This window comes from Melanerpes formicivorus, unplaced genomic scaffold (assembly GCF_026170545.1).
Source record: "Melanerpes formicivorus ecotype bairdi unplaced genomic scaffold, bMelFor1.0.p_v2 SCAF_25, whole genome shotgun sequence".
NCBI classification, from domain to species: domain Eukaryota; kingdom Metazoa; phylum Chordata; class Aves; order Piciformes; family Picidae; genus Melanerpes; species Melanerpes formicivorus.
In genome coordinates this window covers 1-25410 of record NW_027142377.1, presented here as the reverse complement: position 1 = coordinate 25410, position 25410 = coordinate 1, and the positions used below count along the sequence as shown (strand labels likewise).

The window sequence follows — 25410 nt, the reverse complement described above, 5'->3', positions numbered from 1 at the left end:
TGGGTAGGGGGCCTCAAGACTCCCTCCTCAATTCCCCCCACTCCAAAGGCCTCCCTCCCCCCAAAGACCCCTCCCCAGAAAGGACCCCCCCTGTTTTTTGGGGGTGGGGGGGGATTGTCTTTTACAGACAGCTTTCAGCTTATCCTCAAGCTCCACTTTATTGCCCTAGGATTTTTGGGGGGGGTCTCCTGCATCCCTCCTTCCCCTACCCCCTGAATTCCCACCCCCCCCTTCCCCCATTTTTTGGGAATCTTCAGCCCCCCCTCCACCCCATGGGGGGGGGTTTTGGGGAGGGGGCTTCATTTTGGGGGGGGGAGGTTAAATTAAGGGGAGGTCCTTTACCTGCTGCTCCTCCAGGTAAAGTCTGGGGGGACACAGGGAGGTGACTCTGAGATCCCATACCCCCCTTTTGGGGCTCCTGAAGGAAGCCTGGGGAGGGGGCTTCAGAATCAGGGCAGAGGCAGCAAATTATGGAGGCCCAGCTCCCACTTTGGGGGGGGACTTGAGCCAAATTTTGAGGAGTTCAAAGAATTTTGGGGGGTGGGGCTCCCAATTATGGGGTCCCACCACCCACTCCTGGTCTTTCCTACCCCACCCTTGGGGTCCTTCGCCCAACCTGGGAGGGGTCCAACCCATCCATGGGGTCCCACCATTCCTTTTTGGGCTCTCCCCAACCACTTTGGGGTCCCCCAGTCAGCTCTGGAGGTTCCTCCCCCAGCCCCTGGGGTTCCCCCAGGGGTTCCTGAGGCTCCTCACCCATCGCTGGGGCTCTCTACCCCATCCCGGGGGCCTTAGAGGGAGCGGGCAGAGGCGGGACCGTCGCTGGGGCCATCCCCAGGGCTGTCCGGGGCTGGGGCTGCAGCGCCCCGCGGCGGCACCTCGATGATCCGCGGCTTGTCGATGACTCTGGCGCCCCGGGGGCCCTTCTCCACGATGCCGACGATCCAGGCCTGCAGTCCTTCCCCCGGGGGCCCCTCGGGGGCCCTGCCTGGAGCCTTCAGCTCCGCACAGAACCGCGCAGCCTGCTCCCGGGGCAGGCAGATCAGGAGGCCCCCTACGGGGGGAGGGGGAGGTCAGCAGGGGGGAGGGTCCTCCGATGGTTTTGGGGGTTCCTCGCCCAGCTGGGGAGTCCCACTGCCCAGGTTTGGGTCTCTCCAGCCACCTTTTGAGGCTCCTCCTCCATTTTGGAGGTCCCACTCCCCATCTCTGGGGACCCTCCCCCAGTTTCCCACCCACCCTGCCTTTGGTGTCCCAGCCCCCATTTTTGGGGCCCTGCCCCGGGTCTCCCCCCATCACGTACCGGAGGTCTCTGGGGCGGTGCCCTGCAGGAGGCTGAAGCGGCTGCCGCAGGCCTTGCTGACCGCAGCCATCTTGGCCAGCACCGGCAGGTTGTGGATCACGAAGGCGACCTCCAGGCGCTGCTGCGCCGCCAGGTTGCGGGCGTGGCCCAGCAGCCCGAACCCGGTCACGTCGGTGGCCGCATGGGCGCCGAAGGCTCTCATCAGGCCGGCGGCTGCGGGGGGGAGGGCGGCGCTGAGACCACACAGCCCCGCCCCCGAGCTCCCCTGGCGCCATCCACGAGCTGCCCGGGCCCCGAGCTCCCCTGGCGCCACCCCCGAGCTGCCCGGGCCCCGCCCCCGAGCTCCCCTGGCGCCATCCACGAGCTGCCCCGGCCCCGCCCCCGAGCTGCCCCGGCCCCGAGCTCCCCTGGCTCCACCCCCAAGCTCCCCGGCCCCGCCCCCGAGCTCCCCTGGCTCCACCCCCGAGCTCGCCCCGGCCCCGGCTCCGAGCTCCCTTGGCTCCAAGTACCCCCCGGCCCCAAGCTGGCTCTGCCCCTGAGCTTCGCCCCGGCCCCTACCGGTGCGGTTGAGGGTGGCCATGGTGAACATGGCCTCCTGGTAGGCCAACTCCACTTCCTCACGAGTCACCACCAGCTTGATCCTGTTCCAGCGCTCCGGCTGCCGGGGACAGGGGGCACAGGGTGAGCACAGAGTGAGAACAGGGGGAGACAGCTAAAGTGGCTTTGGGAACCCCATGCTGGATCTCCACCCTTCTGGAGACACCAAAAGTGGCTTAGAGACCTTTACCACCTTGAGATGGGATTTGACCACCACTTGATGTCCCCCCTCAAGGTGCCTCAGGGACCCTCTGGTGGCCCTGGGCTGGCTGCAGGCCCACCCTGCTGCCCCAGACTCACGTTGTCCAACCACTGGTGGGCAGTGACAGCCACCATGGTCCCCAGTGGCTTGGTGAGCACCAGGACATCCCCGGGCACGGCGCTGTCAGGCCTGCAGGGGACAGAGGCAGATGAGTCCCAGCATGGGGGGCGGTGGGGTGGGGTGTCCCCACCACCTGCTTGGCCCCACCATGACATCCTCAGCACCCTCCTGGGACCCTCTGGATGGTTATGTATCCCCCCTTGAGCCCCTCAAAGGTGGCTCTGGACCCCACCTGACACCCCCCAACCCATCCCAGCAAGCTCCTGGCAGCCCCCCAACTCACATGATGAACTCGTTGGGCTGGCACACGGTGGTGGCCACTCCCCCAACGATCACCCAGGGGTTCAGCACCGTTTGGCCTCCTGTCACCGAGGTCCCTCCGTCCTCCGCCGCGTCCCGGAAGCCTTTGATGATCAAGGGCATCACTTTGTCCCTCTCCTGGAGGGGGGAGGACACCAAAACGAGGTCACGCCGAGGCGCCACCACCCCTCTGGGCTGTGGCTGGGTCCCCAGCCCCCCCCAGGGCCCCGCTGGAGGCACCTCCTCGGTCATCTTCTGGCTCACGCTGAGCAGCATCAGCATGTTGTCACACTCGGTGATGCCCATGGCGTAGAGGTCGCTCAGGACGTTGGCACAGGCGATGCGGCCCTGGGGGGGGCACAGAGAGAGCTTGGGGCCTTTCAGGTCAGCCTTGGGGGGGGGGGGGGGCTGCAGGGATGGGAGCCCAGGGTAGTCAACGTGGAGGTTTGAGACCCTCAGGGTGGAGTTTGGGCCATTAGAGGGGAGCCTGGGGGCTCTCAGGTGGGTGTGGGGTCCCCCCCCGGGTGGTACCATCATGTAGGGGTCCTCCACCAGCGGGTAGAAGAAGTCTGTGGTCTGCACCAGGGAGAGGCCTCCGTGGCGCAGGGGAATGACGCAGGAGTCCAGCCCGATGCCTGGGGGGACATGGTGACAGCAGGGGGTCAGCGGCTCTCCCTCTCCCTTCTCCTTCTTTCCCCACTGTCCTCTTCCTTCTGCTCATCCCTGCCCCCTCTTTCTTTTCTGCCTCCTCCTCTTTCTTCCCCTTCATCTTCCTCCTTTTCTTCTCCTTTCCCCTCCCCCTTCTCCTCCCCTTTCCCCTCCCCCTCCCTGCCCTTTGCCCCGGGCCGCTCCTGCTGCCCTTTGCCCCCAGCCCTGTCTCCGCCACATGCCCGCGCTCCCCGCCGTCTCCCTTCACCCCACGCCCGCTCCCCGTTCCTCTCACCCAGCGCCGGGCTCCCCGCGCCTCCTCCTCCTCCTCCTTGTTCGGCTCCTTCCCCCCCGAGCGGTCGCTGCGGGCCGAGTCCCGCCAGGAGCCGGAGCAGCGTCTCCTGCGGGACTTTACAGCCTCAGCCCCGCAGCTCCCCGTAGCCCGTCAGGCGCCAGCCGGGATCCAGCCCCAGCGACGCGGGATCAAAAGGCCGGTACCCGCCGGCAGCCGCCGCCGCGCCGGAGCCGCCCGGTACCAGCGCCGCCATCTTGGGACTGAGAGGAAGGGGAGGGAAGAGCGCGGGCAGGACGCGGCCGCGGGGACGGCGCCGATTGGCTGCGAGGGAAAGGGCGGGAGGGGAGCGAGGCGGTGGGCGCCAGCGGAAGCGCGCGGGGAGAGCGCCGATTGGCCCGTTGAAAACAGCGGGCGGGGGCGCGCGGGAGGAAGCGGGCGCCGATTGGTTCGTTGGGAAAGAGAGGGGGCGGCGCGGGCGGGAGCGAGGCGTTCCGGGGGGCGGTGTGGGGGGAGAGGGGGTAACGGCGCGTGACGAGCGCTGATTGGCTCCATTAAAAAAAAAATATATAAAAGATACAAACCTAAGCGTGGAGTGCGCGAGGCGCCGCCCTCTGAGGGGGGACGGAGGGAAGAGCGGGGATTGGACAGGGGGCGGTCAGCGGGCGCTGATTGGCTGCTTGGCGGAAAGAGCGGGAGGGGCGCGATGCGGTATCTTGGTAACGGCGTGGGGGGGGTGGCGCCGATTGGCCGCTTAAAAGGCGCGGGGGGGGGGCGGGGCGAGCTCCAGCCCCTCCGTTGCGCGGGGGGGGGAGACGGTGGGGGGGAAGAGGGGAGTGAGTCGGGCACCGATTTGCCCTGGGGCACAAAGAAGCAGGAGGGGCTCGCGGCGGTGCTCCGATTGGCCGCGGGGTCCGGGCTGGGGGTCGGGGGTGGGGGCAGCGGCGCACGACCGGCGGCTGCAGTTCCTCCTCCCTCCCTCCCTGGCGGCTGCTCTCCAGTCTGCCAGCTGCGGCTGCCCCGCCCCGCCCCGCGCTTCCGCTTCCCCGTGGCCGGAAGCGGATGGGATGCAGGATGCGGAAGTGCCGCGCCGGGGCCGGGCAGGTGCCACCATGGCAGCTGCGGGAGGGGGCGGCGGAGGCGGCGGCGGCCGAGCGGGGCCGGTGACAGGTGAGGGGAGGGCGAGAAGGGAGGGGCGCGGGGCTCGCGGCGGGGGGGGCGCTGTGGGGCAGAGGAGAGCGGCCGGGGGCAGCTGCGGGGGGGGGGGGTGGGGGCGGGGAGGGTATGGGGACGGAGAGGAGCGGGGAGAGGGGCGGGGGGGGCTTATAGGGGTGGGTCGGGGGGCTGCGGGTGGGCTGGGAGGGCTCGGGGGGGCTATGGGAAAGATTAAGAGTCCCGCCAGTGGCTATGTGGCAGAGGAGGGGGACCCGGGGGGGCTATGGGGTGGTCTGGGGGGTTCTGTGGGGGCTATCGGGGTGTGGGGTAGGGTCTGTCAGGTGGGGAGGGGCCGATGGGGTGGGTTGGGGACTAAGGGGCACTATAAGGTGGGTTGGGGCGCGCTGACAGTGGCTCTTAGGGGGCTATGGAGCGGAGGAAGTGACCCTGGGCGGCCATGGGGTGGGCTGGGGGTTCTGTGGGGGTATAGAGGCTATATGGGGGTGGGGGAGGGTCTGTCAGGTGGGTTAGGGAGCTGTGAGTGGCGTATGGGGACCAAGGGACACTATAGGGTGGCTTTGGGGGGGCTGACAGTGGCTCTTACAGGGCTATGGAGCAGAGGAAGGGGGTCTGGGGGGCTGGGGGATTCTGAGGGGACTATAGGGGGGAGGGTCTGTCAGGTAGGTTAGAGAGCTGTGAGAGTGGGTTGGGGGCTATGGAGCCGCGGTGGCTTGGAGGGTGGTCGGGGGGGAGGTGGAGCGTGGCTGGACTGTGGCCGGTGGGTGGAGGGTGGCTGGAGTGTGGCTGGAGTGTGGCCAGTGGGTGGCTAGGTAGCTGGAGGGTGGTCGGTGGGGGGGTGGGTGGAGCGTGGCTGGTAGGTGGGTGGCTGAAGTGTGGTCGGTGGGTGGGTGGCGGTGGGTGGCGGTGGGTGGTTGGAGCATGGGCCGGGGGGTGGCTGGAGGGTGGCCGGTGGGTGGGTGGCAGTGGGTGGTGGTGGGTGGCTGGAGCGTGGGTGGCCGGTGGGTGGGTGGCCAGTGAGTGGTGGTGGGTGGCTGGAGCGTGGGTGGCCGGTGGGTGGGTGGCAGGCCAGTGGGTGGTGGTGGGTAGCTGGAGCGTGGCCGGTGGGTGGCTGGAGTGTGGGTGGCCAGAGGGTGTCTCAGCCCCCTGGTGCCCCCGCAGCTCTGCCCACACCCTCGCGCCGCCTCAAGTACGCCAGCCTGGGGGTGCTGGTGCTGCAGAATGCGTCCCTGGTGCTCAGCATCCGCTACGTCCGCACCCTGCCCGGGGAGCGCTTCCTGCCCACCACGGCCGTGGTGCTGGCCGAGGCCATGAAGGGCTGTGCCTGCCTGCTGCTGCTGCTGCTGCAGCACCGCGGTGAGGACCTGCCCCGGCCTCCTCCTCCTCTTCTTTTCCTTTCTCCTTCCTCTTCTCTCTTCTCCTTTTCATTCTCCTTTCTCTTTTTCCCACTTTCTGTTTTCTCTCTTGTTTCCTTGCTTGCTTTCTTCTTCTTTTGCTGCTCTTCCTCTTCTTTCTTTTTCCCTATTTACTTTCTCTTTTCTCCTTTCCTCCCTTCTTTGCTCTTCTTCCCCTTCCTTTTTCTCTTCTTCTTCCTTTTCTCTCTTTCTCCTTTTCCTTCTCTTCCTCATCCTTCTCCTTCCCTTTTTCCTCTCTTCTCTCTTCTCCTTCCCTTCCATTTTCCATTCCTTTCTTTTCCTTTCCTTTTTGTCTTCCTCCTTTTCTTTCTCTTCCTTCTTCTTCTCTTTCCTTTCCTCTCCTCTTCATTCTCTTTCTATTTTCCTCTTCTTTTTCCTTCCCTGTCCCTTTTCCTCCTCCTTTTCCTTCTCCTTCCCTTTCCTCTTTTCTTTTTCCTTCTCTTCCTAATTTTCCTCTTCTTTTTCCTTCTCTGTTTCTTTTCCTCCTTCTCCTTTTCTTTCTTTTCCTTCTCTTTTACTTTCTTCTTTTCTTCTTACTTCTTTTCCTCTTTTTCCTGTATTTTCCCTTTTGTCTTTTTTTCCTCTTCTTTTTCCTTCTCTGTCTCTTTTCCTCCTCCTTCTTTTCCTTCTTCTTCTGCTCATCCTTTTCCTTTCCTTCCTCTTTTTTCTCTTCTTTCTTTTCCCTCTCTTTCTTCTCCATGTCTTCCCCTTCCACCTCTTTGTCCTCTTCCTTCTTTTTCCTTCTGCTCTTCCTCCTACTGCTCCTGCAGCCCCACGCTGAAGCCTGGTGCTCTCGGCGCCACCTGGTGGTGCCCTCTGGTGCCGGCAGGCGCCCGCGGTGACCGTGCGCTGGTGCTGCCCCCTGCAGGCAGCGTGAGGCAGACGGCGCAGACGCTGCAGGAGGCTGTGGTAGGGCAGTTTGGGGACACTCTGCGCCTGGCTGTGCCCTCCCTCATCTACACCCTGCAGAACAACCTCCAGTATGTCGCCATCTCCAACCTGCCGGCCGCCACCTTCCAGGTGAGGCTCTGGGGAGTTTGGGGATATATTGAGAGGACTTTTGGGTCCTTGGGGAGATGTTTGCTACTCTGGGAACACTTTTGGACTTGGGGTTTTTTTGTCTCCTCCCTGGTGGTGTCTTCATGGTGGTTTCTATCACTGTGTCCCCTGGGAGGTGTCCCCTGTCCCCATACCTGTCCCTGTATCTGTCCCTACAAATCTTTCTGACCTGTCCCTGTCCCTTCTTATTGTCCCTGTCCTCCCAAGTCACCTCCACCCTGGGCCCCCCAGGTCACCTCTGTCCCCCTGTCCCCGTCCCCTCAGGTCACCTCTGTCCCCCTGTCCCCGCAGGTCACCTCTGCCCTGTCCCCCTGTCCCCGCAGGTCACCTCTGTCCCCCTGTCCCCGTCCCCGCAGGTCACCTCTGCCCTGTCCCCGTCCCCACAGGTCACCTCTGTCCCCCTGTCCCCACAGGTCACCTACCAGCTGAAGATCCTGACCACAGCGCTGTTCTCGGTGCTGCTGCTGGGCACTTCCCTCTCCCGCCTGCAGTGGCTGTCCCTGGCCCTGCTCTTCGCGGGGGTCGCCCTGGTGCAGGCTGAGCAGGCTCGGGCCGCGCCCCCCGGCCCCCCTTTGCCCCTCTCCAGCCCCGGCTCCCCGCTGCTGGCCGCCTCCTCCCCGCCGGCGGTGCCGCAGGAGCCGCCGCAGAGCTACGCCGTGGGGCTGGCGGCCGTGGCCGCCTCCTGCCTCTCCTCCGGCTTTGCGGGGGTCTACTTCGAGCGGCTGCTCAAGACCTCGGGGGGCTCCATCTGGCTGCGCAACGTCCAGCTGGGGGCGGTGGGCACGGCCGTGGGGCTGGCGGCGATGGTGGCGGCCGAGGGCCCGGCGGTGGCCGCCCTGGGCTTCTTCTACGGCTACAGCCCCGCGGTCTGGGCCGTGGTGCTGAACCAGGCCGCCGGGGGGCTGCTGGTGGCGGTGGTGGTGCGCTACGCCGACAACATCCTGAAGGGCTTCGCCACGGCGCTCTCCATCCTGGCCTCCACCCTGGCCTCCGTGCACCTCTTCGGCTTCCGCCCGCGAGGGCCCTTCCTGGCGGGCACGGCGCTGGTGCTCGCCGCCGTCTGCCTCTACGGCCGCCCCCGCCGGGGGGGAGCCGGCCCCGGTCCCACCGGCCCCGGCCCCGGCGCCAGGAGCGGGGCTGGGGGGGACCCCGGCAGCGGCGGCGCCAAGTCAGTGGAGGAGTGAGGAAAGGGGAGAGGGGGGCCCGGGGGGAGCGAGGAGGGGAGAGGGACCCCAGGGGAAGTGAGGAGAGGGAGCCCCGGGGGTGTGAGGAGGGGAGGGGGAAGAGAAGAAGGGAGAGGGTCCCGGGGGGAGTGACCCCGGGGGAAGTGAGGGAGAAGGACCCCAGGGGGAGTGAGGAAGGGAGAGGCACTCCAGGCTCCACCTGCAGAGCGGCACTGGAGCGGGGAGGGTCGGGAAGTGGTGGTGGAGGGTCTGGAGGTGGTGGAGGGTCTGGAGGTGGTGGAGGGTCTGGAGGTGGTGGAGGCCCAGCAGCGTTCTGCAGGTGGTGGAGGTGCAGGGCTGGGGGTCCCTGGGACCCCATCAAGGGTCAGGGCAGGTGGTGGTGGCGGGGGAAGAGGAGCTTGGGGGGCAGGAGGTGGTGGGGACCCAGCAGGGGTCATGGGGTGGTGGTGCCCAGTGCTTGGGGGACAGGGGTCCCACTGGGGCTCTCCAGGCCATGATGGACTAAGGATCTTGGGGTCTCCAGGCTGTGGGGATCCAGGATCTTGGGGTCCTTTAGGTCATGGGGGGGGGTCCAGTGTTTGGGGTTCTTTAGGTCATGGGGGTCCCACCCAGGCTCCTCAGCTGCCAGTGAGGCCCCACTGATATTCCTTTGGTCACGGAAGCCTCCCCAAGGTTCTTGGGGTGCTGCTGAGGCCCCCCCCAGCCTCAGGGAGGCCTCCTGGAGGCAGGGCTGGGGGCTGCCTTTGGACATTCTGGGGCCAATAAAGAAGAATTTGGATAAATGGTGACCACCGTGGGGACCCCCCCGGGATCTATAGGAGCCATAGGGTCCCCCTGAGCCCCACAGGGACCCCCTAGGGGCCCCCCTGAGCCCCGGGGTCTCTTCTCTCTTCCAGGTCTGTCTCCAAGGACAAAGGATCCTGATGGGACCCCCCCAGACCCCTGTAAGGGCCATATGGACCCCCCCAGACCCTTATAGGGCCCATATGGACTCCCCCAGACCCCTACAGGGCCCATATGGACCCCCCAGAACCCTATAGGGACCATAAGTTTCCTCCTCCCAACCCCTATAGGGGCCATATGGAACCCCCCCCAGACCCTATACCCTTCCCTTCCCTCCTCCCTAGAGGCTCCATGCCCCCCACCCCCCTGCCCTGGGGCCTCTCATGTTTTGTTTTCGGTTTTGATGTAAATTAAGACGATTTTGGGTTAATCCCTGGGCCCTATAGACTCTATAGGGGCTGGGCTGGGCTGCCCCGCCCTCCCTCCTCGCCCCACCCTCCCCCCTCGCCCCACCCTCGCCCCTCCCTCCTCACCCCGCCCTCCTCACCCCGCCCTCCCTCAACCCTGCCCCTCTCCCTCTCCCATTGGCCAATGAGGCCACAAGCAGCTGGCAGGAGCCTTTTATTGGTCCAGGAGAGGTCAGGGGGGGTCAGCTCATCCCCTCTGCCCCTCCCAGCGGGTCCCAGTCGATCCAGGCGGGTCCCAGTCGATCCCAGCAGCCCTCAGCGCAGCAGCAGGGCCAGCAGCCAGCAGCCCAGGGTCAGCCAGTGGCTGGCCCAGTGCAGCTCTGACCACTTGTGGATGGTGTGGGCCAGGCCATAGCCCTGGGGAGGGGGCACAGGGGGTCAGGGGGGGTGGAAAATGGTGGCTGGGGGTGCTGAGGGGGGTCCCTCAGAAGCCAGAGGAGTTGAGGGGGAGGTTTGGGGCCATTGTGGTGTGATTCAGGGAAGGTTTGGGGTGACCTGGGGGGGTGTTGGGGTGTTTTGGGGGTGACTGGAGGTGGTTTTGGGGTATTTTGGGGGTGACTAGGAGGGGTGTGGGGGTCCCCACCTGCTCCTCCACGCTGTCGTCAGCCTCGGCGTCGAACAAGGCCCCCAGGTAGCAGAGGTGGAAAAGGGCAACAGCTCCCAGGGCTCCGTTCACGCCCCGCACCCACAGCCCCTGGGGGGCACAGGGACCCCTCAGAGCCTGCTCACACCCCATTGGCCTGTGCCACAGTGTGCTCACACCCCATTGGCCCAGGCTCCAGGTTCCTCACGCCCCATTGGTCCAGGCTCCAGGTTCCTCACGCCCCATTGGCCCATGCCCTGGGCTCCTTGCGCCCCATTGGCCCACGCCCAGCCCTGCCTGCTGCCCATTGGCTGACTCACGTCCTTGTGGCGGTGACGGCAGCCGGGGGGGCAGCGCTTGGACAGGACACAGGCATCCAAGATGGCCGCCAGGCGCTGGCGCAGCACTGGGGGAGCAGCCAATCAGAGCACAGGGTGTGGTCAGCAGGTGGTCTCTGTCCCATGGCTCCTCCAACCACTGATTAGCAGCCAGCCAGACCCCACCCACTGGTTCTTAAGCCACACCGAGGTTGCTTAGGCCCCACCCACCTACCACAGGCTCCACCCACAGTACCACTAACCCCTCCCACTCCCTTTAAGCCCCGCCTATGCTATTCTAAGCCACATCCACTGCGTTTAGGCTCCTCCCACCCAACATTAGCCCCACCCCACAGCCCTACCACCCTCACCCACTGCCTCTAATCCCCACCCACAGTTCTGGGCCACTCCCACGCCATTCAGTCCCCTCCCACCCACCATAGGCCACACCCTCCACCACTAGCTCCACCCCCCTCTCCTAGGGCCCTGCCCCCTTAAAGGGCCAGCAGCCTCTCACTGTGCTCCACGTAGGTGATGAGGCCCAGGGACAGCAGCACTGCGGCCAGGTGGAAGCTGAGGCCCTGGGGGAAGATGTGGGGTGTCAAGGGTGGGGGTTAGGGGTCCTGGGGGTGACCTGGGGAGGGGTTGGAGGCTTAAGGGCTTTTGGAGATGAATCTGGGACGTTTTGGCTCTCTTTAGGATGTTTTGGTTCTTTTGGGGTGAATCTGAGGCGGTTTAGGGAGGTGGAGGTGATTTTAAGATGGGTTAAGTGGGTTTTGGGGTGAATTTGGGGAGGTTTAGGGCATTGGGGGGGGGCCTTGAGTGGCTTGGCGGGGGCTGATCTTTGGGGGTGCTTCAGGAGTGACCAAACTTAGCTTGCAGAGCTCAGAGAGCTTTTGAGGAGCCCTGGGGAGGGGTTTGGGGATCCCAGGTGGGGTTGGGGGTCAGAGGAGCTCTGGGGCTGCCCGGGGTAGGCTCTGGGGTGCCTCACATGCAGCAGGGCGCTGGCAGCGTAGGTGCCGAGCACGGCAGCGAAGGTCCCCAGGCGCCGCGCGGTCTGGAACACGTCTGGGGGGGGTGGGAGTCCAGTTTAAACCAGTGCAGACTGGTTCAGACCAGTCCAAACCGCTTCAAAGCGGCTCAAACCACCAGTGAACACTACCTCAAGCCAGCTCATACTGCTTCAAACCAGCCCAGCCCAACCCAAACCAGTCTAAGCCACTTCAAACTACTCCAACCCGGCTCAACCCAGCCCAAACTACTCCAACCCGGCTCAAACCAGCCCAACCCACTCCAACCCGGCTCAAACCAGCCCAACCCACTCCAACCCGGCTCAAACTACTCCAACCCACTCCAACCCGGCTCAAACCAGCAGTTTCAAGGACTTCAAACCACTTTAGAGCAGCTCAAACCAGCCCAAATCCACCCAAACCACTTCAGAAGCCCCAAAGCGGTTCAAACTGCTTCAATCCAAACCACTCCAGACCAGACCCCCCCAAATCACTTCAAACCACTCCAGACCAGACCCCCCCAAACCAACCCAAACCACTCCAAACCAGTCCAGTCCAGACCCCCGTAAACCAGCCCAAAGCAGCCCAGCCCCCAGCACTCACAGGTGTGCAGCCAGCGGGACATGGGCAGGTTCCAGTTGGTCACCACCTCGGCCATGGAGCGGGGCAGCTCCACCCGCAGCGGCCGAGACACCTCCAGGTCCCTTGGGGGAGGGGGGGCAGCATAACCTTACTGGGGGGGCAGTGGGAGAGTACCGAGGGGGCACTGTGGGGGGGAACTCTGGGGGCTCACCAGCGCAGGTTGCCGTGGGTGGGGGTGGTCCCAGAGCCTGCCAGGGTGGAGGTGGCCTCGGACAGGAAGGCCACGAAGTAGTTGCTGAAGTGGAAGGAGAGGGAACTCTCGTAGGCACGCAGCCACCTGGGGAGGGGGGCCCAGAAAGGTCATGGGGGGGCCCCAGAGACACAGGGAGGAGCCCACACACGAAGAGGGATGAGGTCAGGGTGAAGGTGGCAGACAGCCACCCCCTTCAGGGGTGCTTTGCAGTCCCCCCAAGTTTTCCTGTGAGCCCCCAAACCCCCTTGGGATCCTCTCCCCACACTCCCTGAGCCCCCCCCTCCCCAAACTTCTCCATGACCTCACTCTGTGCCACTCCACACTCCCTTGGGACCCCCCCCCCCCAAAACACTCTAGGCCCCCCCCAAACCCTTTTGTGACCTCCCAACCTCCACTATCCTTCCCAACTCTTTTTGTGACCTCCCTCAAACCCCACCCTGTGACCCCTCCAAAACACCCTGAGCCCCCCAACCTCCCCCCCAATCCCCTTGGGACCCCCCCAGACCTCCTCACCTGGCAAAGAGGCTCCTGGGCAGCACCAAGAAAAGAGACAAAAAGTCAGGGGAGAGGATTTTGGGGGGGGCCCAGGGGTGGGGTCCCATGTGGATTTAGGAGTCCTGGGAGGGCTGTTTTGGGGTACAGGAAAGGTTTAGGGGCCTCAGAGAGAAATAGGAGATAGAAAATGTGGGGGCCAGGTGGGGCTTGGGGGGGGTCCTGGAGAGCAGCTGGGGTCCTGGGTGGGGATTAAGGGTACAGGGAGGGGAGGACCTCTAGGTTCTGGGGGGGGTTTGGGGTGCAGGGGAAGGATTCTGGGAGGTCCATGGGGGTCCCCTCAGCATCAGAGAGCCCCAGCCCCATGGAGGGGCAGCAGGCAGGGGGAGAGGAAGGGCAGAAGGCAGGGTCTGGGGGGGCAAGGGCAGATGCTGGGGGGGTCCCTGGGGGGCCCCTCACCTGCGCAGGGACTCAGCCCCATAGAGGGGCAGGAGGCAGGAGAAGAGGAAGGGAGCCAAGCAGCTGGACACCAGCAGGCAGAGCAGGGCCAGCCCCAGGCTCCGCAGCCCCTTCCGGGCCCAGGCCATGCTCTGGAGGGGCAGAGAAAATTGGGGGGGTCCAGAGGGGTCCCCAGTTGAGATCAGCCACAGCCCTCCCCCTCCCTCTACAGACAAAGCCCCCCCAGAGCCCCCAGTCCCCTCCCAACCCCTGCTAAATCACTACAAACCCTCTCAACCACCCCCCAACACCCCTCAGTCCCCTTTTAATGCTCCTAGCCCCTCCAAATCCCCTTAGGTTCCCCCCAAATTCCCCCAGCCCCCCCCAAACCCCCTCTGATCCCTCTACTGTCTCCCATACCTCCCTTTAACCTCTCAACACCCTCCAATTTCTCCCCAAATCCCCTCTAGAGCTCCCTCAAATCCCCTTGAATCTCTCAACCCCCCCAGCCCCCCAAGACTGCCCTGAAACCCCCTTTTAATCCCCCAACAGCCCCCCAAACCCCCTCTAGCCCCACTTTAATCCCCCAATCTCCCCCCATACCTCTTCTACCCCCCCCCAAAAAGCCCCCTTCATACCAGGGGGGGGCCCTCCACGGCCCTCAGGTAGGCCCCAAAAGGCTCCCAGGGCCCAAAGATGACTGAGGCAGGGGTGCAGAGGTACCCCAGGACCTGGGCTGGGGAGGGCTCTGCCGCTGCCCCCCCCACGGCCCCCCGGTCCAGGTCAAAGCCCAGGGACACAGCCTTCATGGCCACCACCATCTGCGCCCCTGGGACCCCCCCCAGACAGGCACAGTCACATGGGGAACACCCCAGAGACCACCCCACAGCCCCCCCCCCCGCTCCCTGCCCCGTAATGACCCCCCCAGGGAAAATGAAGTGAGGGTAGGGGAACCCCAAACAAAGACTCCCCCCCAGGGATGGAAACTAAGGGGGGGGGGGGAGGGGCCAGAAAGGAGTCACAGCCCCCCCGATAACAGCAAACACCCCCACCCCAAAAAGTGTCCTCCCCCTTCACTCCCAGCAGCACAAAGGGAGAGCAAGGCACCCATATGTGGGGGACACCCAAAAGTGGGCTTTAAGGGGGCAGTGCTCACCTCTCATCTTGTGCCAGGTCACTGTGTCCACCATGTGCAGCTCCCTGGGGGGAGCACTCAGTCACTCCCAGTGTACACCCAGAGCCCCCCTCCCAGCACCCCAAATCCCCCCTGTGCCCCCCTCCCAGCACCCCAAATCCTTTTTAGCTCCCCACAGAGTGCTCAGTTCCCCTCCCACTACCCTAAAGTCCCCTCCTAGTACCTCCAATGCTGCCCAGCTTCCCCCATACCCATCAGCAGGTAGCTGAGATCCCCCCCAGCAGCCCCTGTACCCCATCAGCAGGTAGCTGAGAGCCCCCCAGCAGCCCCTGTACCCCATCAGCAGGTAGCTGAGATCCCCCCCAGAGCCCCCCCAGCAGCCCCTGTACCCCATCAGCAGGTAGCTGAGAGCCCCCCAGCAGCCCCTGTACCCCATCAGCAGGTAGCTGAGAGCCCCCCAGAGCCCCCCAGCAGCCCCTGTACCCCATCAGCAGGTAGCTGAGAGCCCCCCAGACCCCCCAGCACTCCCTGTACCCCATCAGCAGGTAGCTGAGAGCACCCCAGAGCCCCCCAGCACGCCCTGTGCCCCATCAGCAGGTAGCTGAGAGCACCCCAGAGCCCCCCAGCACTCCCTGTACCCCATCAGCAGGTAGCTGAGAGCCCCCCAGACCCCCCAGCACACCCTGTGCCCCATCAGCAGGTAGCTGAGAGCACCCCAGAGCCCCCCAGCAGCCCCTGTACCCCATCAGCAGGTAGCTGAGAGCCCCCCAGACCCCCCAGCACGCCCTGTACCCCATCAGCAGGTAGCTGAGTGCCCTCCAGAGCCCCCCAGCACTCCCTGTACCCCATCAGCAGGTAGCTGAGTGCCCTCCAGAGCCCCCCAGCACTCCCTGTACCCCATCAGCAGGTAGCTGAGAGCCCCCCAGAGCCCCCCAGCACCCCCTGTACCCCATCAGCAGGTAGCTGAGAGCACCCCAGAGCCCCCCAGCACTCCCTGTACCCCATCAGCAGGTAGCTGAGTGCCGCCAGCGCCATGCAGAGGCCGCGCTGCGGCCGGGCGCGACTCAGCAGCAGGGTGAGGGCCAGCAGGGCACTCAGCAGCGCCACCCAGAGGCTCTGCGGACCGAAGAAGTGATGCAGGGCCAGCAGCCCCCCGGCCGCGGCCCCGGCGTGCTTCCCGCCGCGGGGCAGCGCTGCAATACAAGAGGAGCAGAGGGGGAGAGGGGAAAATCAGTGGGACCCTCCCAAACCCCTTGGGTGCCCCCCACGACCCCTGGATACCACCCACAGCCCCTGGGTGAGCCCAACCCCATGTCCAGGACACCTTTTCCTCTCCCAGACCCTTGGGTGCCCCTCAGCAGCTCCCGGGGGTCCCCCAACCCTCTCTGGGACCCTGCCCTAGCCCCCGGGGTGTCCCCTCCCAAAGCTTGGGAGGATCTCCCCTCTCCCCAGATCCCTCCCCAAACACCCAGGACCGCCCCAGGCTCTCAGTGACCCCCGCCCCCGCCAGACTCCAACCCTTGCGGCCCCCCCAAGCCTCCAGACCCCTCCCCGGCCGCCCAAGGCCTCCCTCAACCCTCCAGGACCCCCCCTCCGCCCCGTGCCCCGGCTCCCCGCAGCTCACGCAGGCGATGCAGCAGCCGAGCGCCGAGGCAGAGCAGCAGCAGCGGCCAGAGCTGGGCCAGGCCCTGCCGCGCCGTGGGGATCACACAGCCGGGCAGGACCTGGGCCGCGAACTCGCGCGGCGGCAGCGCCGCCATGCTGGCTCGGCGCTGGGGGGGCGGGAGGGGGGGGGTCCGAGCAAAGGGGGGCCTGGGGGCCTCAACCCCCCGCCGGGACCCCCTTAAAACCCCGTGGCGGGGTGGGAAAGACCCAGGAAGGCCTGAAAGCCCCCAGCTAGGAGCCAGGAACCCTCCCTTGGGGTCCCGGAACCCCCCCCGGACCCCCGCAAAGACCCCCCCAAAGGCCGGGCCCGCTCCGCTCCCGGCGCCGCCGCGCTGAGGGGGAGAGGGGAGCTGAGGGGAAAGGCGCTGACCAATCAGGGCCCGCCATTCCGCCTCGAGCTGAGGGATTGACCAATGGGAGCGAGGCGCGGGCAAATGGCGGCGGGGTGCGCGCTCCTCGGGGCGTGGCTTACGTCGCCGCCTGCGTGGCGCGTCACTACGCGCGTGGTCCCGTCACCTAGAAACGAGGCCCGGGTTGCTAAGGGTTGCGCCGCGCGGTGCATTGTGGGCCGGGCCCTCGCTTCCGCCATGTTGGGAAGGTCCGGAACCGTTTTCGGGGGATCCGGAGCCATTTGGGAGGGTCCTGAAGCCGTTCTGGTTGGGTCCGGAAACGTTTGGGAGGGATCTAGAGCCACGTCGAGGGGTGCCCGGGGCGGTTTTGGGGCGGTTTGGAGCCATTGTCGGGGCTCGGTGACGTCGCCCGGAAGTGAGGCGCCGGTGGCTCTGGCGGCCCCGCGCGGTGCATTGTGGGCCAGGGCCTCCCACAATCCCCCGCGCCGCCCCTGGTCCCCCCTCACGGCTCCCAGCATGGAGCAGTACATCGTCCTGGGCCGCATCGGGGAGGGGGCTCACGGCGTCGTCTTTAAAGCCAAGGACAGGGAGGTGCGGCCGGGTGGGGAGGAGTTTGGAGCCTCCGGGGTGGGCTGGAGCCATTGTGGGGAGGTCTGAGGGTTTGGGTCCCCCCACGGTGATCTTTTTCTTGGGGGGATGTTCGGGGGTGCCCCCAACCCTCTGAAGCCCCCCCCCGAAAAAACAACTCTGCGACCTCTCCCCTCCCCAGACAGGGGAGCTGGTGGCCCTCAAAAAGGTCCCTCTGAGGCACCCCGAGGAGGGAGTCCCCCCCCAGACGCTGCGGGAGATCAAAGCCCTGAGGGAGATCGAGGACCACCCCCACGTAAGCGACCCCCGCAATGGCTTTGGGGTCCCCCTCGCCCTTTCCCCCCCCTTCCCTTCTGACTCTGGGGTGTGCCCCCCCTGATTTTGGGCTCTTCCCCCCCCCTTCCCCTCCCCACCAGGTGCTCCGGCTCCGAGCTGCCTTCGCCCAGGGCCCTGCCGTGGTCCTGGCTTTGGACTTCCTGGTGGGGGATCTCGGGGGGCTCCTCAGGGGGACCCCAACCCCGCTGAGCCCCCCCCGGGTCCGAGCCCTCATGGCCATGACCCTGCGGGGGCTGAGCCACTGCCACCGGCACCACATCCTGCACAGGGTGGGACTGGGGGCGCTGGGAGGGGCTGGGGAGGGACTGCAGGGATTTGGGGGGACTGGGAGGGACTGGGGGATACTGGGAGGGGCTGGGGAGGGACTGCAGGGATTTGGGGTGACTGGGAGGGACTGGGGGATACTGTGGAAGACTGGGAGGGGATTTAGGGATACTGGGAAGGGATTGGGGGAGACTGGGAGGATACTGGGAGGGGTTTGGGGAGTACTGGAAGGCACTGGGGGGATACTGGGAGGGCACTGGGTTATACTGGGAGGGCACTGGGTTATACTGGGAGGGCACTGGGTTATACTGGGAGAGCATTGGGTTATACTGGGAGGGCACTGGGTTATACTGGGAGAGCACTGAGTTATACTGGGAGGGCACTGGGTTATACTGGGAGAGCATTGGGTTATACTGGGAGGGCACTGGGTTATACTGGGAGAGCATTGGGTTATACTGGGAGGGCACTGGGTTATACTGGGAGGGCACTGAGTTATCCTGGCAGGCACTGGGGGATGCCAGAGGTGTTGGGTGGCTACTGGGGGGATACTGGGATGCTGCTGGGAGGCTACTGGGGGATACTGGGAGCTGCCTGAGGATGCTGGGAGGTGCTGGGAGAGCACTGGGAGGCTGCTGGTGGCTACTGGGAAGGCCAACTGGTGGTACTGGGGGCAGGACCTGAAGCCAGCCAACCTCTTACTGGACAGCACTGGGAGGCTCAAGCTGGCAGACTTCGGCCTGGCCAGGCTGGGGGGGGCGCCCCGGGGGCGTCCCTACAGCCACCAGGTGGCCACCAGGTACCTGGAAAATACCCCCACCCCCTCCCCCAATTACTGGGGACCTCCCCTAATGATTAGGGACCCCCCCCACACTCCCTAATTCCCACACCCCCCCCCCCCTAATTCCCATCCCCCCCCAGGTGGTACCGAGCCCCTGAGCTGCTCTACGGCGCCCGGCACTACGACGAGGGAGTCGACCTCTGGTCTGGCCTGGTTTGGACTGGTTTGGACTGGGAGGCAATTGGGACACCCAGCCCCTAATCTCTGACACCCCCCCACCCCCCATCCCCCTATCAGCAGAGTGGGCCCCACCCTAGGAACTGGGAGCAACTGGCAGGAGCTGGGAGCCCCCCACAAGGTGTTTTGGGTGGTCCCAGGGGCAACTGGGAAGCCACTGGGGGCTACTGGGACCCCCTGGGTGCCCCCCAAGGAATTTTGGGTGTCCCCCAGGAGCAATTAGGGAATTGGGGGGGAACTGGGAGGGAACTGGGTGCCCCCCCCCCCCAACTTCTGTGACCCCCTGGGTGCCCTCTAGGGTGTTTTGGGTCCCTCTGGAAGCAGTTGGGAGGCAGTTGAGGGGAGCTGGGATGTGACTGGGGATAACTGGGAGCTAACTGGGGGTCACTGGTGTCACCCCCAGGGCTGCTGGGTGCATTTTTGGGGAGCTGCTGAACCTCTCCCCCCTCTTCCCTGGGGACAGCGACATCGAGCAGCTCTGCTGCGTGCTGAGGGCCCTGGGCACCCCCAGCCCCAGCGCCTGGCCGGTACTGGGAGCACTGGGGGGGCACTGGGAGGGCACTGGGAGCACTGGGAGGGCACTGGGAAGGGGGGTGTGGGAGAGCTTTGTAGGAGGTGGGAAGGGGAGAAAGGGCACTGGGATGTACTGGGAGAGCACTAGGATGTGTTGGGGGATACTGGGAGGGAGTGGGAAGGGTTGGGAGAGGAGGTGGAAGCTTTGAGAAGGGAAGGAAGGGATTCTGGATAAGCTCTGGGGGTACTAGGGAGGGGCTGGGGGGAGTGGGTTGTACTGGGAGGTTGCTGGATTGTACTGGGAGCTCCTTGCAATGCACTGGGAGCACGATGAGATGGTCTGAGGAATACTGTGGGGCTGCTGGGAGGCGACTGGGAGGTACTGGGCTGCAGTGGGAGGACGCTGAGGTGCTCCTAAGGAGCCCAGTGGAGCTCCAGGAGGCTCTGGGTGGCTGTTTGTTGTGGGGGGGTGGTGGTCACTGGGCCTTACTGATCCTCAGGAGCTGTCAGCCCTCCCTGACTACCCCAAGATCCGCTTCCGCCGCCAGCCTCCGGCCCCCCTGCAGCTGCTGGTGCCTGGGGCAGGCCCCGAGGCCCTGGACCTGCTGCGGCGCTTCCTGCGCTACCGCTCGGCTCAGCGCCTGCCGGCCTGCCAGGTGCCGCCAGGGGGCGCTGCTGGGGCTGGGGGGGGGGAGGCTCAGTGCCTGCCAGGTGCCGCCAGGGGGCGCTGCTGGGGCTGGGGGGAGGCTCAGTGCCTGCCAGGTGCCGCCAGGGGGCGCTGCTGGGGCTGGAGGGAGGCTCAGTGCCTGCCGGGTGCCACTAGGGTGTGATGCTGGGGCTGGAGGGAGGCTCAGTGCCTGCCAGGTGCCACCAGAGGGCGCTGCTGGGGCTGGGCCCCCAGTAGCCCTTGGGGGGGTCCTGAGATCCTGGGGGGCCTCCCAGTGGCTCCCAGTAGCCCTGGGGGGGCTCCTAGTGGCTCCCTGTGGCCCCTAGGGGGGCTCCCAGTGGCTCCCAGTAGCCCTTGGGGGGGTCCCAGTGACCCTGGGGGGGCTCCCAGTAGCCCCTAGGGGGAGTCCCAGTGACCCTGGGGGGGGGCTCCTAGTGGCTCCCACTAGCCCTTGGGGGGCTCCCAGTGACGCTGGGGGGGGCTCCCAGTGGCTCCCAGTAGCCCTTGGGGGGCTCCCAGTGACCCTGGGGGGACTCCCAGTAGCCCTTGGGGGGGTCCCAGTGACCCATGGGGGGCTCCCAGTGGCTCCCACTAGCCCTTGGGGGGCTCCCAGTGACGCTGGGGGGGGCTCCCAGTGGCTCCCAGCAGCCCTTGGGGGGCTCCCAGTGACTCTGGGGGGGCTCCCAGTACATCCTAGTACCTCTTGGGGGGCTCCCAGTGACCCTGGGGGGCTCCCAGTGGCTCCCAGTAGCCCTGGGGGGGCTCCCAGTGACCCTGGGGGGGGCTCCCAGTGGCTCCCAGTAGCCCTGGGGGGGCTCCCAGTGACCCTGGGGGGGCTGCCAGTACATCCCAGTGTCCCCCCCAGGCCCTCCTGCACCCCTTTTTCTTCGGCCCCATGGAGCTGACTCCCCCTCCCCAGGGGGGCTCCCGGCCCCCCCCCCGACTTCCGCCTGGACCCCCCCCCTGCTGCTGCCCCATTTTGGGGTGAAAAAGGACAGATTGGGGTCAGAGGAGGAGGAGGAAGCAGCCCTGGGGGGCCCTGAGCAGCACCCCTGAGGCACAGCCACAGGTGAGGGCAGCACCAGAGACCCTTCCCTCCCCAGGGGGTGGGTTTTGGGGTGAAAAACTACAACTTTGGGGCTGTGGAAAGGGATTTGGGGAGAGGAAGGGCTGAGAATTCACATTTTTGGTCAAAAGTGAGGATTTTGGGGTGGGGAAAGGCTGGGTGGGGGGGTGAGGAGTTTGGGGGAGGGGGGAAGGAGGATTTTTGGGGCTGGAAATGATTGATTTGGGGTCAGGGGCAGAGGTTTGGGGGGGGAAAAGGGTTTTGGGGGGAAAACTCCCATTTTTGGTTGAAAGTTGGCATTTTGGGGGCTGGAAAATGCATTTAGGGCTAAAAGTCCTCATTTTGGGGGCAGAAAAGGGAGGTTTGGGTTGAGGAGTGCAGGGTTTAGCTGGAGGTAGGGTTTTGGTGTCCAAAAGGTGGATTTTGGGGTCTGAGATCTTCACCTTAGGGTCAAAAAAGTGAAGTTTCAGCTTGAAGGCTCCATTTTGGGGCCGAAAAAGTGAAGTTTAGGGGCTGGAGTCTCCATTTTGGTGCCAAAAAAGTGAATTTTGGGGGCTGGAGTCTCCATTTTGGGGCCAAAAAGGTGAATTTTTGAACCTGGAGTCTCCAATTTGGGGCCAAAAAGGTGAATTTTGGGGCCAAAAAGGTGAATTTTGGGGCCACAAAGGTGAACTTTGGGCCTGGAGTCTCCATTTTGGTGCCAAAAGGTGAATTTTGGTGCCAAAAAGATGAACTTTGGGCCTGGAGTCTCCATTTTGGTACCAAAAAGGTGAATTTTGGTGCCAAAAAGATGAACTTTGGGTCCTGGAGTCTCCATTTTGGGGCCAAAAAGATGAATTTTGGGCCTGGAGTCTCCATTTTGGTGCCAAAAAAGTGAATTTTGGGGGCCTGGAGTCTCCATTTTGGTACCAAAAAGGTGAATTTTGGTGCCAAAAAGATGAACTTTGGGTCCTGGAGTCTCAATTTTGGTACCAAAAAGATGAATTTTGGGCCTGGAGTCTCCATTTTGGTGCCAAAAAAGTGAATTTTGGGGCCTGGAGTCTCCATTTTGGTGCCAAAAAAGGTGAACTTTGGGCCTGGAGTCTCCATTTTGGTGCCAAAAAGGTGAATTTTGGGACTTGGAGTCTCCATTTTGGTGCCAAAAAGGTGAATTTTGGGCCTGGAGTCTCCAGCCCCAAACCCAGAGCGAATCTCCCCCTGGATAGAGCAATTTTGGGGCCAAACCGTCTCTTTTTCAGCTCCAAACAAACCCCAAACCTCCCTTTTTTTGGGCTGAAACCTCTCCATTTTGGGTCCCTCCCCTTTCCACCCCCCCCCAGTTTACTCAGCCCCCACCCTCGGGGGGGTTCCAGCCCTGGGGGGGGTCTCCCCCTGTTCTGCCCTTCCCTGATAAGGCCTCAGCTGAAGGCAGAGCCTCAATCCCTGCCCCTCCCCCTCCCTGCACCCCCAAAAACCCCACGGGGGGTGGGGGCCTGGTTTGTCCTCTGCCTCCTCCTGGGGGGGGTTTGACCCCTCCCAACCTCCCCCCCCCCAGACCGCTGGTATCTGATAAGCTCTTATCAGTGCCCGGCAGCTGTGGGGCCGTTACCAGCCCTAGGGGGGTGGAGGGAAAAGGGGGGGGCCGTGGGGGGGGGCACCCACATTTCTGCCTCCTCCCCCTGCCCCCCTCCCCCAGGGTGTGTTTTTTGGGGGGGGTTGGTCCCTCCCTGTGCCCACAGCCAGGCAGCAGCCACAGAGCAGCTCCAGGTCAGTGCCCCCCCCCCCTCAAATTTAGGGGTTCCTTTGCTCCCCCCTCCCCTTTTCCAATTCCCTTCCCCCCCCCCTCCCTCCCCCAGTTGTTCATTTTTGGGGGGGGTCTTTATGTTTGCTCTCTCTCTTCCTTTTCCAGGTTTCATTTGGTGCCCCTCCCCCCCCCTCCTCAGCCCCTCCCCAACCCTAAAAGGACCCCAAGAAGCTGGACCCCCCCCCCCCAAACCCCCTCCTCACTTCTCCCCATGGAGTTTGTGGCACTGGGGGGGGGGTCGCCGGAAGGAGCTTCCCCCCCGTTCCAGAGGAGGCCTTCCTGGGGCTGGGGGGGGGCGAAGGGCTGGACACAGGGGGGCTGCTGGGCCCCTACCCCCCACAGGTACCCCCCAAGTGTCTCTGTGTGTGTCCCCATTTTGTCTTCTGTGCCCCCCCCACCTTTGTGTGCCCTCCCCCATCCCTAATCCCCCCCCTCTCCCAGACCCCAATTTCCCCTCCCATGGCCCAATGGCCCACCCCCCCAGGACACCCCCCTACCCCAATTTCCTTACAGCCCCTCCTTGTCCCCTCCACCCACAGCCCCAATTGCTCCACCAGGGTCCCCCTCTCCCCTCCTTAGCTCCCCAAACGTGACACCCCCTCCTTGTCCCCAGTGCCCCCCCAGCCCCAATTCCACCCCCCAGGATCCTTCCTCCATGTCCTAAGGACCCCCCCCACAGGAGTCCCCTCAAATTGTGTGTCCCTCCCCTTGTCCTTATTTCCCCCCACCCCAGAGCCCCCCCAGCCCCAATTCCCCCCCAAATGTCCCCCTCCCTTGTCCCCCCCTCACTGCTGTTCTCCCCCTCCCCAGGCCGCCTGTCCCTGGTGCCCTGGGCTGAGGCCGGGGGGACCCTGGGGGCTCCCCCCTGGGGCTCTCCCCCCACCCTGCCAGAGCCCCCCCCGGTTCCTGGAGCTGCTGCAGCCCCCCCGGGGCAGCCCCCCCCCGGGCCCCCCAGGGCCTTTCCTCACCCCTGGGACCCCCCAGCCCTGCGGTGAGTCCTGACGGAGGGCACTGGGAGGGCAGGGGGCTGGGGGCACTGGGGGCACAGTAGCTTGGAACTGGGCGGGGGGAGGTGGTGTACTGGTGCAGACTGTGCTGTGCTGCTTGTTACTGGTCCATACTGGTCTGTTCTGGTCCATACTGGTTTGTTCTGGTCTGTTCTGGTCCATGCTGGTCCCCTACTGGGCAGGCTTGGAGGCTTGCCGGGCTCGGTGCAGCCTTAGAGTGGTCCCTGGGGGCAGGGTGGGGGGTGGGGGTGTTGTACCGGTTTGCGCTGGCCCAGACCGGTCTGTGCCACACTGTACTGGTCCACACGGGTCTAAACCGGTCCGTGCCGGTCCGGCAGAGGCCCGGGAGTGCGTGAACCTGCGGGGCGACGGCGACGCCGCTGTGGCGCCGCGACGGCACCGGCCACTACCTGTGCAACGCCTGCGGCCTCTACCACCGCCTCAACGGCCACAACAGACCTCTCATCCGCCCCAAGAAGCGCCTGGTCAGACCCAGAACTGCCCCAATTCACCCCAAAACCCGGCAGCAGCCTCCCTCCCCCCCCCAGGGAGCCCCCCTCCCCCTCACCGTTCACCCCCAAAACCGCCCACCCCCACCCCACCCCGAACCGCCTGGACCGACACCGGCAGAGCTCTCTGCTCTCTGCCAGCCCAGGGCAGACCCAAACCTGCCCAAATTAATCCCAAACCAGCTCTGGGCACCTCAAAATCTGCCTGGAGCACCTCAGGATCAGTCTCAGCACCCCAGAAAACCCCAAACTGTCCCAAATTAGCCCCAAAGTCACCCCGATTCACCCCAAGATCCCCCAGCCCGTCCCAACTCTCTCTTACCACTCCCAGGCCCCTTTGTGCCCCACGTGAGCCCCCACACCTCCCCCTCTAGACCCTCCCCAGCCCCCCTAAACCTCTCCATTTCCCCCCAAACCTCCCCAATTCCCCCCTCAGACCCCCTCTAGACCCTCCCCAGCTCCCCTAAACCACTCCATTTCCCCCCAAACCTCCCCAATTCCCCCCCCAGACCCCCTCTAGCCCCTCCCCAGCCCCCCTAAACCCCTCAATTTCCCCCAAACCTCCCTAATTCCCCCTGCAGACCCCCTCTACACCCTCCCCCAGCCCCCCAAACCCCTCCATTTCCCCCCAAACCTCCCAATTCCCCCCCCGACCCCCTCTAGCCCCTCCCCAGCCCCCCCAAACCCCCTCCATTTCCCCCCGAACCTCCCCAATTCCCCCCTCAGACCCCCTCTAGCCCCCTCCCCAGCCCCCCCAGCCCCCTGATCCCCTCTTTCCTGCCCCCTCCCCAGCTGGTGTCCACGCCGGGCAGGCACCGTCTGCACCAACTGCCAGACCACCACCACCACGCTGTGGCGCCGCAGCCCCCGGGGGGATCCGGTCTGCAATGCCTGTGGCCTCTACTACAAACTGCACAGGGTGAGGGCCCCCCCAAAACAACCCCCCCGGGGTATCCCCAAACCCCCCCTGACTCCCCCCATGACCCAGGGATCCCTCCCCAGCCGCCTACAGCACCTCCAGACCCTGCAGGGCTTGGGTTTAGCATCACTTCAAAGGGGTGGGGGGGGAAAATTTGGGGTCCCCCTCCCCGGATCCCAAATCTCTGAGGGTCCCCAAAACATCCCCAGAGACTGACAGCAGCCCCCCCAACCTGGGGACCCCCTCCTCAGCCTCCTGGGACACCTCCAGCCCCCTCCCACTGTGGGTTTGTCTTTCCACAGAGCGGGGTGGGGGCAAGTTTGGGGTCCCCTTCCTCTTGAGCCTCAATCTCTGAGGGGTCCCCAAAACATGCCTGGG

At 65.0% G+C, this 25410-nt stretch overlaps 5 protein-coding genes across 7 annotated transcripts; 3 read left to right on the top strand and 2 right to left on the bottom strand.

Moving 5' to 3' along the window:
* Nucleotides 1–132: 132 nt before the first annotated feature.
* Nucleotides 133–3909, bottom strand: LOC137448461 (selenide, water dikinase 1-like). The gene is made up of 8 exons (XM_068152988.1): nt 3463–3909; nt 3051–3154; nt 2760–2867; nt 2503–2657; nt 2198–2288; nt 1859–1958; nt 1301–1513; nt 133–1054 (listed from the first exon to the last, which is right to left on the bottom strand). The coding sequence occupies exons 1-8, from the start codon at nt 3713–3715 to the stop codon at nt 792–794; spliced, it is 1287 nt and encodes a 428-aa protein (XP_068009089.1). The 5' UTR covers nt 3716–3909; the 3' UTR covers nt 133–791.
* Nucleotides 3910–4509: 600 nt separating this feature from the next.
* On the top strand, nt 4510–9503 carry LOC137448462 (UDP-galactose translocator-like). 2 transcript variants are annotated; one of them, XM_068152990.1, is made up of 5 exons: nt 4510–4629; nt 5794–5988; nt 6916–7067; nt 7520–8274; nt 9187–9503. In XM_068152990.1, exons 1-5 carry the CDS (start codon nt 4527–4529, stop codon nt 9212–9214), a joined length of 1233 nt encoding a protein of 410 aa, XP_068009091.1. In that variant the 5' UTR covers nt 4510–4526; the 3' UTR covers nt 9215–9503. The 2 variants fall into 2 exon arrangements, with proteins under 2 accessions (XP_068009091.1, XP_068009090.1); XM_068152989.1 differs by having other exon boundaries at nt 4511–4629; nt 7520–8286.
* Nucleotides 9504–9667: 164 nt separating this feature from the next.
* On the bottom strand, nt 9668–16337 carry LOC137448460 (protein-serine O-palmitoleoyltransferase porcupine-like). The gene is made up of 13 exons (XM_068152987.1): nt 15975–16337; nt 15351–15543; nt 14372–14415; nt 13854–14044; nt 13237–13367; nt 12799–12813; nt 12244–12369; nt 12054–12154; nt 11432–11508; nt 10958–11021; nt 10444–10529; nt 10124–10234; nt 9668–9897 (listed from the first exon to the last, which is right to left on the bottom strand). Exons 1-13 carry the CDS (start codon nt 16108–16110, stop codon nt 9796–9798), a joined length of 1377 nt encoding a protein of 458 aa, XP_068009088.1. The 5' UTR covers nt 16111–16337; the 3' UTR covers nt 9668–9795.
* A 520-nt stretch (nt 16338–16857) lies between these two features.
* On the top strand, nt 16858–22934 carry CDK20 (cyclin dependent kinase 20). 2 transcript variants are annotated; one of them, XM_068152986.1, is made up of 9 exons: nt 16858–16956; nt 17135–17248; nt 17370–17558; nt 18228–18349; nt 18472–18534; nt 18972–19095; nt 19582–19737; nt 20614–20817; nt 22703–22934. In XM_068152986.1, exons 1-8 carry the CDS (start codon nt 16882–16884, stop codon nt 20734–20736), a joined length of 966 nt encoding a protein of 321 aa, XP_068009087.1. In that variant the 5' UTR covers nt 16858–16881; the 3' UTR covers nt 20737–20817; nt 22703–22934. The 2 variants fall into 2 exon arrangements, 1 of the variants encoding a protein (XP_068009087.1); XR_010989096.1 differs by lacking the exons at nt 16858–16956; nt 17135–17248; nt 17370–17558; ... (3 more) ...; nt 19582–19737; nt 20614–20817 and adding an exon at nt 22265–22560.
* A 130-nt stretch (nt 22935–23064) lies between these two features.
* Nucleotides 23065–24678, top strand: LOC137448640 (uncharacterized). The gene is made up of 3 exons (XM_068153403.1): nt 23065–23109; nt 23177–23588; nt 23943–24678. The coding sequence occupies exons 1-3, from the start codon at nt 23065–23067 to the stop codon at nt 24485–24487; spliced, it is 1002 nt and encodes a 333-aa protein (XP_068009504.1). The 3' UTR covers nt 24488–24678.
* Nucleotides 24679–25410: the final 732 nt, after the last annotated feature.

What these genes read in the sequence shown, in the direction of transcription:
- LOC137448462 (XM_068152989.1), top strand. Translation starts at nt 4,527, where the DNA reads ATGCAGGATGCGGAAGTGCCGCGCCGGGGCCGGGCAGGTGCCACCATG. An exon ending in GCTGCTGCTGCAGCACCGCG is followed by an intron (nt 5,989 to 6,915) that starts GTGAGGACCTGC and finishes TGCCCCCTGCAG; the next exon opens with GCAGCGTGAGGCAGACGGCG. An exon ending in TGCCGGCCGCCACCTTCCAG is followed by an intron (nt 7,068 to 7,519) that starts GTGAGGCTCTGG and finishes CTGTCCCCACAG; the next exon opens with GTCACCTACCAGCTGAAGAT.
- LOC137448460 (XM_068152987.1), bottom strand. Translation starts at nt 16,110, where the DNA reads ATGGCGGCGCTGCCGCCGCGCGAGTTCGCGGCCCAGGTCCTGCCCGGC. An exon ending in CCGTGGAGGGCCCCCCCCTG is followed by an intron (nt 13,368 to 13,853) that starts GTATGAAGGGGG and finishes CTGCCCCTCCAG; the next exon opens with AGCATGGCCTGGGCCCGGAA. An exon ending in CTGCCAGCGCCCTGCTGCAT is followed by an intron (nt 11,022 to 11,431) that starts GTGAGGCACCCC and finishes ATCTTCCCCCAG; the next exon opens with GGCCTCAGCTTCCACCTGGC.
- CDK20 (XM_068152986.1), top strand. Translation starts at nt 16,882, where the DNA reads ATGGAGCAGTACATCGTCCTGGGCCGCATCGGGGAGGGGGCTCACGGC. An exon ending in TTAAAGCCAAGGACAGGGAG is followed by an intron (nt 16,957 to 17,134) that starts GTGCGGCCGGGT and finishes TCCCCTCCCCAG; the next exon opens with ACAGGGGAGCTGGTGGCCCT. An exon ending in CCAGCCCCAGCGCCTGGCCG is followed by an intron (nt 19,096 to 19,581) that starts GTACTGGGAGCA and finishes ACTGATCCTCAG; the next exon opens with GAGCTGTCAGCCCTCCCTGA.
- LOC137448640 (XM_068153403.1), top strand. Translation starts at nt 23,065, where the DNA reads ATGGCCCACCCCCCCAGGACACCCCCCTACCCCAATTTCCTTACA. An exon ending in CCTACCCCAATTTCCTTACA is followed by an intron (nt 23,110 to 23,176) that starts GCCCCTCCTTGT and finishes TCCCCTCCTTAG; the next exon opens with CTCCCCAAACGTGACACCCC. An exon ending in TGGGACCCCCCAGCCCTGCG is followed by an intron (nt 23,589 to 23,942) that starts GTGAGTCCTGAC and finishes CCGGTCCGGCAG; the next exon opens with AGGCCCGGGAGTGCGTGAAC.